The sequence below is a fragment of the Mastomys coucha genome, unplaced genomic scaffold (genome assembly GCF_008632895.1).
Source record: "Mastomys coucha isolate ucsf_1 unplaced genomic scaffold, UCSF_Mcou_1 pScaffold23, whole genome shotgun sequence".
Lineage (NCBI taxonomy): Eukaryota > Metazoa > Chordata > Mammalia > Rodentia > Muridae > Mastomys > Mastomys coucha.
The window spans coordinates 81196089-81208589 of NW_022196906.1; the positions used below are offsets into that span (position 1 = coordinate 81196089).

At 39.7% G+C, this 12501-nt stretch overlaps 1 protein-coding gene and 1 long non-coding RNA gene across 2 annotated transcripts in view; one reads left to right on the forward strand and one right to left on the reverse strand.

Moving 5' to 3' along the window:
* Me1 (malic enzyme 1) overlaps positions 1-6934 on the reverse strand; it is a 123238-nt gene extending 116304 nt beyond the window's left edge. The window contains exon 1 of the mRNA XM_031343007.1: positions 6574-6934. Within this exon, the coding sequence (XP_031198867.1) occupies positions 6574-6651 (78 nt within the window). The 5' untranslated portion in view covers positions 6652-6934. The remainder of the gene's footprint in view (positions 1-6573) is intronic.
* Positions 6935-7026: 92 nt separating this feature from the next.
* On the forward strand, positions 7027-12485 carry LOC116071907. Its single transcript, XR_004111231.1, has 2 exons — positions 7027-7131; positions 10390-12485. It is a non-coding gene; the product is annotated as an uncharacterized LOC116071907 (long non-coding RNA).
* Positions 12486-12501: the final 16 nt, after the last annotated feature.

A 12501-nucleotide genomic window follows, 5' to 3' on the forward strand; every position in this document is an offset into this window, starting at 1 on the left:
GTGTGTACATACATACATACAAATGAAGACATCCACCACACATACAAGTGTGTACATACATACATACATACATATATACATACAAATGAAGATATCCACCACACATACAACTGTGGACATACATACATACATACATACATACATACATACAAATGAAGAAATGCTCCACACATACATGAGTACATGTACACTCGGAGAAACACACCAAAGGAAGAAGAAAAAAGACTTGAAAATGTTTTAAAATTTATAAAAAATTCATAGCAAAAATATGTAAGATTATTGAATTACAAAATTTAACAAAGCTAAGAAGGTTAACAAAAAATTCTACTTTCAAAAGCATTTATATTCAAGATTTTGAAAATGTAAAACAAGCTCCACCATCCAAAGAAAAGTGATATACATACACACATAATTACCTAAGTGACTACAGCTTTCTCATCGCAAACAAAGGAGACCAGAAAGTAGGAGGACGATGTTTGTTAATACGAAGGAAGAGAACTGATAACAGATAATTCCATACCAGTGAAAATGTGCTTCAGAAATGAGGGTAAAATAAGAACATTCTAAAAGAAAGGGAATCAAGACAGCTGGTCTCCTGCACACCTAGTCTAAAAAAAAAATGTCTTGAGATGGAAGGAAAATGTCTCCTGAGGAAAACTTGGAACATCAGCATCAAAGGGAAGGATGGAAGCTATAAATATCTGAGAACTGTATCAGATTCTCCACTCCCTCCTAAACTCTTTAAAATATGTGTGAAAATTTAAAAGGACATAAAATCTTATGTTCTACCCAAACATAAAGATGTGAATTGATGCAATACATATGTAAAGAGATATGGTCATAAGCTAAATAGACAGACTAAAATATAAAGATAAGCATTAAAACAATGGAAAAAGAGAAATCCCAGAGTAAAAAATCAGAGAGGACAAACATCTGATTAAATGGTAGACATAAATCTAAACATAACAATTACATTAATGTAAATAGTCTAAACACAGGAATTAAAGGATACTATTAGAAACCAGCAATGGCTGATTAGGTCACCCCAGCTTCTCACTAGTGTAGTTTTGTCAGGCTTTAAGAACTGACACTCCACCTGGCATCATTTCTTGAAATTATGACTTGATATCTCTGGATCCCTTCAAGCCAGCAATACCCACATGTTACATGTTAATTCTCAGAGAAGGAGTCATTGTTTTCCATTTTCCTGATCTAACAACTGAATTTTTCTGATGGCTTGGAAAAGCATAAATTGCCTGAGAAATTTGAGAATGTTATTTATCTGACATATGCTACACTATGAAGTTTAAAGTTTTCTACTTTAGGATACAAGGGATCAGATTTCTCCTATGTCATATAGTGACACTCTAAGGCTTTTAAACTTCAATTTAAAAGATAAAATTTAGTTTTAACAATTTTAAATTTGAAAACAAAAATTGATGTATTTATTATGTATATTTGGGGAAATATATACATTGCAGAATAGATAAATTAATTAACATATGCATTACCCCACATACTTTTTTATGATAAGAACACTTAGAATTTAGGGAGACTTTAATATGAAGGTGACTTATGTTACTTGGCTTATATGGCTTATATTCATAACTATTATAACTTTATTCAAAATTGACTCCTCATTATGAAGAATTCCTTCTCTCATTTATGTCTTGTTTTTTTATTTGGGAACAGTGCTAACTGCTAACTGATTTTTTTTTTTTTTTATCTTTGGTTTTAGAGAATGTTTTAGGTGGTGCCTCATGGTATAATGCAGGTTGATGTACAACTTACCATGCAGTTCAGGTGGAGTTACAATTTCAACACAAGAGTTCTGCAGTAACCTAATCACAGCACATAAAGACTTTTCTAACACATATGTATGGTGTATGTTATTTTATAATATAGATGTACTGTGTCACAATCAAGCTGGAAAATATCTTTGGAGATTGAATAATTTAAAATACTGTAATATAGTCTAAGTTTAAGGGGCCTAGGACCCCTGCAACCCTCAGCCTGGGGCTTCACGGTGGCATCACAATCACAAGCTCACAAGCACTCTTGCTGATATTCATAATCAGTGAAAAATGACATCAGTGACCTTTTAGTATAAAAGCTCTAGAACTTCTAGTCTCATGGTTTTTAAAAACTTTTTTTTTATTATTTTACTCCAAAGTTACCAGTTTAGCATAGTGGAGACTAAAGTTTGTCGTCTTGTACTAGCTGGTTTTGTGTGTCAACTTGACACAGGCTGGAGTTATCACAGAGAAGGGAGCTTCAGTTGGGGAAGTGCCTCCATGAGATCCAGCTGTGGGGCATTTTCTCAATTGCCCCTTGTGGGTGGTGCCATCCCTGGGCTGGAGGTCTTGGGTTCTATAAGAGAGCAGGCTGAGCAAGCCAGGAGAAGTAAGCCAGTAAGAAACATCCCTCCATGGCCTCTGCGTCAACTCCTGCTTCCTGACCTGCCTGAGTTCCAGTCCTGACTTCCTCTGGTGATCAACAGCAATGTGGAAGTGTAAGCTCAATAAACCTTTTCCTCCCCAACTTGCTTCATGGTCATGATGTTTGTGCAGGAATAGAAACCCTGACTAAGACACTTCTGTCTTCACATTCAAAGGGCTAGCAATGACTCAGATAGATTATAACTCCATCTGCATGGCCTCAGGAAAATAGTGATTCTTAGTATTCTCTGTATTATTCAGAACAATTACTTGTCTTAAACTACAGTGTTTTCCGTTCCTAATCACGGATCTCTTTCTCTTTTCCTCATAACACAGCAAATCAGACTGATATGTTAGGAAGCGAGCAGCTACAAAGCACTTTTCAGAAACTTGCTTTTTCAATTTCAAAGTTAATAAGGAGGACCAAATTAAATTCTTAGGAGAAACCACCACTAGCTACAACCAGATCAAAATGCATAAGATACCAAAGAGGGGATAGCATTTAGAGACGCATAGGATCAATTACCTACAACAAAGCTATCAATTAGCGTTTTCCCATCGCTGCATAAACAAAGTGAAAAATAATGGGAGTAATTATTTTTTTATTAGTCATACAATTTTAATTTTTGTACAGCAGTTTATAAAACATAATTACTGGCCACATAAAATTTCTGAAAACATAGAATTACAAGTCATCTAAATCAGAGGATATCCTGAAACTAATACATTTTAAATTATATATATATATATCCTATCTTTGGGTATGTATATATATATATATACATATATATGTATACACACACATGCATATATATATGCACAGATAAACATCTTAAAACAGTTCAGTCTGTAGGGTATGGTGGTTCACACCTGGAACTGTAGCACCTAGAAGGCTGAGGCAGGAGTACTGCTTTGAGTTCAAGGCCAGCCTAGTCAACATAATGAGTTCTAGCCCAGCCTCAACTACACAAAGGGAGATTTTGTCTCAAAAAAATTATGTATATATGTATATATATATGTGTGTGTGTATGAATAGTGTTTGTATATATGAATATGTGTATATATACATGGATATGTATATATGTATACATGTTTATATAAATATATGTATTTATGATATGTTCATAAACACAGTAAATCCCCCTAAGTATGAGGTAGAAGGACTTCCCAACAGCTACGACAGAATCAGTCTGAAATTATTCATTTGACTATTAGCAAGTAGTAAGGCTTAGAATTCTGTATAAATTATGAAGATCCTCCATCTCGCAGGTTTGGTCTGTTGTTGTTGTTGTTGTTGTTGACTTCATGTCTACTATTAAGTTTGACTTTTACCAATTTTTACTTCCTTAATATTATTATAAGGTAGTTAAAACTTCACAGATTATAAAAGCCAAATTCTAACATTTCTAACTGTATCCCATTAAACAATTTAATGACAGGTTCAAAGGAACTTTAGACTTCTGTGTAAATGTGCATTAATTAGATATTATGAGATAGTTAAATTAATAGGTGTACTGTCTTAGGATATTGCCGGAACCAACACTCTGAAAGCTCCCTGCAGTTGCTGGGGTGATGCATGCCTTTCATCTGAGCACTAGGAGGCAGAGGCAGGCAGGCAGCTTTCTATGAGTGCAAGGTCAACCTGGTCTACACAGTCAACTCCATCCAGGCTAGTCAAAGCTACACAAGTAGAACTTCACTAAATAAATAAATAACTGACAAAGTATAAGTACAAAATAATATGGAGCAACTGAGTGTATAAATGTAAGCATCAAATGATAATGGGAATAAGATAAGTAGGAAAGGCTTCCCTAGGAAATGGTTACTAAATCAATTAATACCACTTTAATTTTAGGAATCACATTAGCAAAAATAAAAAGAAGAAAATCTTCAAATATATTTTAAGCTAAAGGCTAAGTTTTGGATTAGACAAATCTAGGGTAGATAGTAAAACATTAATTTACAGTCAACATAATGGAAACATCACTATAAATATTTGAATAACAGAGGAGAATGTGAATAAAATCCTAACTGAAAGAGATGTCCCCCCATCTCTCTCTCTATTTCGCTGCTCGTATACAAGTTGTTTGTGGGTGCCTCTAGTTGCGAGCCGCCTGAGATGGGTGCTGAGAACTGAACCCGTGTCCTCTGCAAGAGCAGCAAGCACTCTTAACCACTGAGTCACTTTCCCCAGCAACAAAAGATGTTTTCATCCATCCCTCAATGTAAGGACATAAGACTAACAAAGTGTGTCTCAGTCACCCAGAAGTAGGATCATAAAAACCCTTTCTTAGCGTGGTTAGACACGTCCTCCTATAGCGGGGTGATGGGCTAGACTAGGCTAGGCTCTGGGGGAAATTTAGAAAGCACTGTTAAGTTTAGCATCCCCTTTGGAGTCAGGTCATCTCAACATTAAAAAATTTAATTAAATTAAAAATCCTGTCCTAGTAACAAAGACAGAGGACTCTTGAGTGTATGGCAGATCAAGAAAATTCCAGTTACCTGCTTTCAGTGATGTTACTTCCACAGGGCATCACACTGATCACGGGGCTGAGTAAAATTCATTGATTGTCCCAAGTTGACCCAGATTTGTAATCCAATTTGATAGGCTACAGGTGAAATGGGTGAACACATTAACACTGCACTTTTCTACCTTTGGTGTGAGATCTTTGTGACAGTGTTATCCACTGTTACAGATGAGCAGGAGATTCCAAAAACAGCGTACCATACCTTTGCTATGGAATGGCCTGGCCTGTCTACCCACTCTCAACAAACATTTCAACCTTGACTTAAGAAAACCAAACAGGTTATACTACTCGTGTGATCTTGTCAAGGCAACCCATAATTTCGTCATAAATCAGGACAGGCAGGTAACACGTGAAAGCCACAAATGGTTTTGTCACACCAAAGTTTACCTTTGTTCTAGAGAAGATAGACCTCGACCTACAGAATAATAAAGGAAGAGGAAAAAATAAATAAAACTAGCAATTACACTGATTTTGAGGGGAAAATAAGTTGGAAAACTTAAAAATTGACACTGCATAACTATAAATAATCAAATAATCAAAGATTTGTAGAAGTCACTACAAAAAAATTACAAACTCATACTAGCTATAATGCTTAAAATAATCACACGTGTTTAAGTTACTAATAATGAGCGCAAGTCCCCCACAACATGACTCGAGAGGAATGCTGAGGAACACTTCTTAAAGAAAAAGGAAGTTCACTGAAGTGATACCCTTAAAGACTTAAGCTTCCAGGTTTTTCTCCACATACTGAATAAATAGGAAATCAGATATGCACACGTGCACACAGACACACACACCAATCTAACGACCATCCACATTGTAAAATAAGACCCAGTTACTTACAAGAGCAATCTGATTATTTCTAAGATGTGCTCACTTAAGGGAGATCTTGGGTATAGGGTGGATACAGCTTGAGAAAAGGGAACTCTGATTTGGGGCATACATTTAATTTCCTTGCAATAAAAAAAGGAAAGGAAAGGAAAGGAGAGGAAAGAAAAAGAAGAGAAAAGAAAAGAAAAGAGGACAGGTTAAAAAAATTAACTTTCCAAAAGTCAGAATTTAGAAAGGAAAATAAGTAAAATAAATGACTGTCCCACCGTATCATGTAAGTTTTCCCACCTAGGCATGCATGTAGGGTTCAACAAGAAACCACCCACCCTGCAACCTCAGCCTCTTAACCGTGCCACCCCAGAAGCCAAGAAGTCCCCACATCTTGTGGATGGGATCCCAGGCACTCAGAGCCCATCTCTACTCAGGCAGGACCGGTAGGGCCACTTGTCTCCACAGCAGCCTGCAGTCATTGCCAGTCCAGTCACCTGGACCGGGAAAGCACGTCGCGGCTGACCTGGCCGCCCGCCTGCCACCCTCCTGGAAAACGCTTGATTCCCACACTGGTCCACACTGCCCTTCGGGGGATGGGAGAAGGGCGGACAAAGAAGTGCGAGGCCACAAGTGACATCGCTCCCCGCGGTCCCGCATCGGGATGCTGAGGGGCGCGGGCGCCGGCTGGGCAGTGGCCTCCCCGGTGGGACGGTCCCTCGGTAGGGGATGCAGGTCCCCGCGGCCCGGCGGCCGGCGACGGGCACACTCGGAGCCCCGGGGCTCACCTTGTTGAGATGCGGGTCCCGAGTCAGCAGGTAGCCGCGCTGGTGGGTGTGTCGGCGGCGGGGGGCTCCGGGCTCCATGGCTGGCACGGTGGCGGGGCGGACGCGGAGTGCGGCGGGCGGCGGCCGCGCGACGGAAGGCCCCTCGGCCGGGGGCGGGCGTGGGTGGCGAGAGGGGGTGGCGAGGCGGGAGGAGCCCGCGCCGAGCCGCCGCCGCGGCCGGGCGGCCCGCGAGAAGCGCTGAGTCACGGCGGCATCAGCCGAGCTGCCGTGCGAGGAGGCGGGGGCGGGGCGCCGGGCAGGCTGGTGAGCGGCGAGCGTGAGACCTGGGCCTCGATCGGTGAGGGGCGGGCCGCCTCGCTTCCTCCTCTCCTCCACTGTCCTTCCCTAACCCCCAACATCCTGGATGCCAGCCATGCCCCCGGGGCCTGATGCAGGAGAGGGATCAACTTTGACCCAGAAAGCCCAGGCCTCGATGGCACTGGGGGAGAGGGCGACTCCCCGCCTGTTTCTGAATCGTAGCGGAGGGGAATTTGATTTGAACGCGGTTTAAGAGGAAAGGTGTGTTAAGAGTGCACGGGGTCCGGTGATCAGTCCTTTTGAGCTTTAAGAATAATTTTCCCGAGCGTTCTGGAAACCAAGATGTTAATTTTTGCAAGACTATCTGGTTTCTTCTTTGAGGAAAGACGGTCAGAATAAAAAGGTCTTCCAAGATTGAAACCCTGTGGTTGTGTTATTAATATTTATACTTGAAGAGCCAAGGACTGGAGAAGTAAGTCACTCAGGGATGTCTGATTAAAACAAAACAACAATCAAGCAGCCTTCAGACACAAAATCCTTTTTTTTTTTTTTCAGTTAAATCGCATGGCCAGATTCTACTTATTCACCTAGACACTGCGGAACAGTTATGGAGTTATATATTGCCTAGATACCTGTGAAATGATTTCTAATTATTTTACTTGACCCTACTGGTACAGCGGTAGCTTTTAGGCTGTGCTTGAATTCAGAAGTTTCTTTGGCCTGGCTTTTAAATTATCTCGACTCAGTTATTTTATAGAGAGCATTATATTAGCGTCGCACAGTTCTTCAAAAACATTTCTTGCATTTACCATGATACCTTTCATTGTGAACTTTATAACCCATAAATATTTTACCTCAAACCATCCGAGAAGAAGGTGTGCTTTACAAAAACTCCCTCTCCCAAGTTAGACGAGGCCCATTACAATGGTAGTACTTTGTGTGAGTCAAAAAACACTTTAACCGCAGACCTGGAAGATACAAATTTCCAGGAGAAACCAATTGCAACAGTTTGAGTAGAACGAAGCTTTTATGACTTAAATTTAGAGATGTTACTTGTCCCTTCCTGTGGGACTTACGGTCTATAGCAGGGAACACCAATCTAGAATAAACCTGAAGAGCGAAGAGTGTATGGCCTCTTCCTCCAAGCCAGCATTACAAAGGATTACAGAAACTCCAGGACCTGTAAAGTTGCTTTCTTTTACTTGTATGTTTACTTGTTCTCTGACAGTTCCAGTCATCTTGGATGGAGAGCAGCCCAAGGAGCTCTTCTGTACAGTCAAACACACTTCCAAAAAAAAAAAAAAGTCTAAAAAGAACCTATTTCTATTGACTGGAACACCAAACTTTTCACTTTTTAATCTTTTGTAAATTTATTGCCAAAAACATAGAAAAACAAGTACATAGAGTAAAAAAAAAAAAAAAAAAAAAAAAAAAAAAAAAAAAAAAAAAAAAAAAAAAAAAAAATCAACCTTCTTTGCTTTCATTACCTTGTAAGAAACTGGGGTTTCAGTGTCACCCTATAAATAATTGATTGAATAAAGAATGTTAAAAGCAGGGAGGAGGTGCTGAAGAGATAGCTCAGTAGTTAAAGACACTTGATGCTCTGCTGCAGAGGATCCAAGTCCAGTTCCCAAGGCCCAAGTGGTATAGCTTACATCTACCTGTACCTCCAGCTCCCTCTTCTGGCCTCCTCAGATACTGCATACATGGAGTGCACACACACACACACACACACACACACACACATATAGGCACACACATGCAGAAAATAAATCTTAAAAAACAAAAGGCATGTTGAAAGTAGAGGCTAGAAATGTGGCTCCTTCGTAAAGCACTTGTTTTAAGCATGAGTGAGCTTCTTGGTTTGACCTCCAGTACGTTCATTTATCCCTTAATGTATTCAAAATGTCTTCTGAATACAGACAATATACTAAACTTCAGCCAGGGTTACCAGCACATACACATTAGCTTGAGGGGGAGTCAATATACAAGAAAAGATTTAATCACAACATCTAAACTGTGGAAAAAGAACAGAGTCTGTTTCAGCAATTAGGAATCGTCTCTCTGTTTGTTTTGTGGGTTTTGTTTGGTTGGTTGGTTGATTGGTTGATTGGTTGGTTGGTTTAGTTTTTGTTTTTTCAACACAGGGTTTCTCCATGTAGTCCTGGATGTACTAGAACTCTCTGAAAACCAGGCCGGTCTCAAACTCAGAGATCTGCCTGCCTCTGCCCCACAAGTGCTGGGATTAAAGATAGGTGCCACTGGCCAGCTATGAAGTCTCACTTTAAAAATATGCATTTAATAATTTTTAACACAATGTTTTCTATCTAAATATTTAAAAATATCTCTGGTGGAAGCATTTTCTTAGGGGTAACTCAAAAAAATCCAGGACAATAATGCCTCACTTCACTTTGCATATGTATATGTATAGCACACCTGTCCCCCACTGAGCCAGTCCTAGAAATCAACAAGGACAGGGAAACTACTGGTTTAGATATGTTAATAGCTGACATGCTTGTACAAAATGCATCAAGACTCTTAGTTCAGAATCCAGACTCCACAATCAGATTTCCTTGGTTTTTCTAGCTTACTCATCCCCAACTTTTGAGCCCTACCTGTCTCTCCTCACATGCTTTACTTTCTTCAATAATTAGAACTATGCATTTGTCAACTGAAAATAAATCGGGCATATTGCTTTAGTTGCCTTATCTCCTCCCTCCTCTCTCATCCAAGGAGAATGGAATCACAGTGGTGTGTATGTGTCATTTCTCTGCCCACCCCATCCCCCAAAGCCCCACTGCTGGATGTATGTATATGAAACTCAATAAGTAGTTGAGTTTCCTTCATTTGGGTTGGCAGATTGATAGTGGAACAGAGGGGCCCTGGGAAAACTGCCTTCATGATCATGGTATTTTCCCTTGCCAGGTAAGTCTTTGATCTAACTTTTAAAAAGAAAACATCATCATCTGCCACTACAGAAAAAGAAAACTAATTTGGTTGTTATGTATGTTTTACTTTGTTTCCCTAATACAGTAGTCTCCCTGAATAGCCTGGAACTATTGATTCTTCTGCCTCTACCTCTCAAGTATTGGGATTACAGATGTATACCACCATGCCTGGCTTCTAAATATGTTTTAAGAATACCAATTTTACTTACAGTTTCAGGAGTTAGAGCTCTTCATGTTATAAAGCAGGATTAACTGGCTTAGTAAGGTTAAATATTAACCTTGTATAATTGATAATATTATGCTCAATTCTTCTGTTTGTATTAAATTCTCTCTTATAATCAACTAAGTGGTTTTGGAAAATAAAATTTTGCATCCTATGTTTTTAATTGGGAGAGAAGGGTGCTTGAAAAAAAATCCAGGGAAAGTTATTTTGGTTTTGGCTTGGTTTGGTTTGGTTTGGTTTTACCAGATATCACATAGCTTCTCCAGCATGTAATTTATCTATCTAGGTCTAAGGTCAGCTATCCATGAACTCTATGCTAAAGTTTGCCTTTCTCATTGCCTTCTCTAGGTTGAAGAGCATGAGAGCTGTTCTGTCTACAGGAATGAGAATGTGTGTCTCTTCAATATGGAAAAGTGCTAAAGCACATTGAGTATCGTAATAGCATACAGAGCATGCTTTATTGCTATGTAACGACACCTCAAGATTTAAACAGCAGTCACTCCATGCTCTCCTATGGTTTCTGTGCTTGCCTGATTGGAGAATGGCCTGGCTTCTTTCTGCTGGCCCCAGGTTTCTCACAAGGCTACAGTGAGAGTGGTTGGCATGCCTGTGTAGTACCAGCTACTCAGAAGACAGGATTGCTTGAAGCAGGAGTTATCAGGCCAGCCTAGGGAACTTAGTGAGAAAGCACTTATCTAGAGAAAGAGAAGAAAGAAGAAGAGGTGGGGGCGGGGAATCAGAAGGAGTTGGGTCCAATCTGGGTTTGGCATAAAGCATATCTTGCTGGCAGTTGGGACCTGTCCAATTAGTCACATGCATATAACCTACTCATCTCTGTGTCTGTCTTCAGAGAGTCTCAGGGTCCCTTCATACATGGCTCCTCTGTATGGCCATTATCGGTGCTCAAGCACTAACAACTAATTGAAATGGAACCTGGCCTGTATTGGAGAAGCGAAAGTATTTCAGAGCACAGGCTAGACAGTGCTTTTCCCAGGATGACCTAGCCTTGGCGGCCACAGATTTTCAATTCCTTCTTAATTCAAACTGTCACAGAAAGCCACCCCAATGGGAGGAAAATCAAATTCACATTGTAAGATAAGCATGTTGGTTGGAAGAGCTATTGAAGCTGCTTTGAAAATACTATCCTCCATTCAGAACTATGAAGTACTCTTTAACTATTCCCATCACTGGCTCACTTAAATACATGCAGTGGGTGATGTGCTTGCCATAGATCACGGACAAAAATATAAAATGTGTATAAGTAAACAAGTTAAGAACAGCATAGTTCAGTAAACTGATTTAAAGAGTACACGTATCAGAGTGGTGATGAGCCAACGCTCATGAGGACCTGAGTCAATCCCTAAAAGCCAGACTTAGAGAGCATGCTCTTGTAATCCCAGTACAAGGACAGCAGAAATGAGTGAGCCTCCTGGGTTCCCTGGATAGCTAGCTTAAGCCTCGTCAACAAGTTCCAGGCCATCTTGCCTTAACAAGGAGAAGAGCTCCTGAAGAACAAGCACCTCTGTCTCCACACTTACACACATGTACACATATGAACACATACACGCAAAGTATATTATCATAACTCAGTTCAGATTCAGACTTAAACCCTTACAGTTATCTTCAGTTTATCTGTTGCTATAGTTACTACTGATAACTGACTAGGAGGAGGTTTCAAAGTGCCTTCCAAATTGCTTTCATTGTGGATTACTTAGATATGTTTTCTTTAAGTTTTGTTTTTTTTGAAAAGTAGGAATCTCTTAAAAATATGTTAAGACTCAGCCACCATGTTAAATTAACCATTATACACTGTTCTGCAATCTGCCTTAAGTATCATGTTAGATTACTAAATTATGCTAGTTTTATATAAGGTTAACAAGAGACCATGAAAGAATCACATATTTGAAACAAAAGATGTCTGGGGAGCCGTGTATTACTTAACTGTGACCACAGTATAATAATTAACAATATTAAAAATAATTCCAGAAACTGAATGATAATGGGTAGAGAATTTTTTTTTTAATTTAGAAAAACACGCCACAAGAATTTTAACAGTATATTTCATTTTATAATTCCTCAATGTTTGAGGCTCACATAAAAGGCATATATTATTTTATACTCAGGAAAAACATCTGTGGCATACTTGGTACCGGGGATTTGATCGATGTGTTATTCTGTAAGGTTTTAGGGACCACAGCTCTGTCTCTGAGACAGCTGTGTCTTCTGAGACAGTTGAGGTTGTGGATCAGCAGTGTTTGTTTCAGCAGCATCATGGGGAGTGAAAACTCCTGACAGCTTGGCAGCAGGCACTGAGCCCAGCCTCATAATGTCAGTCTAAGATGGACTGGATACATTTCATAATGGCTTTCTGTGCCAAATACCTGTAAGGAGAACCACCCTGCTCTCCTTACTGTGAACTAACTAGATTAAAAACAAACACAAATGCTCTCAAGATAAAAA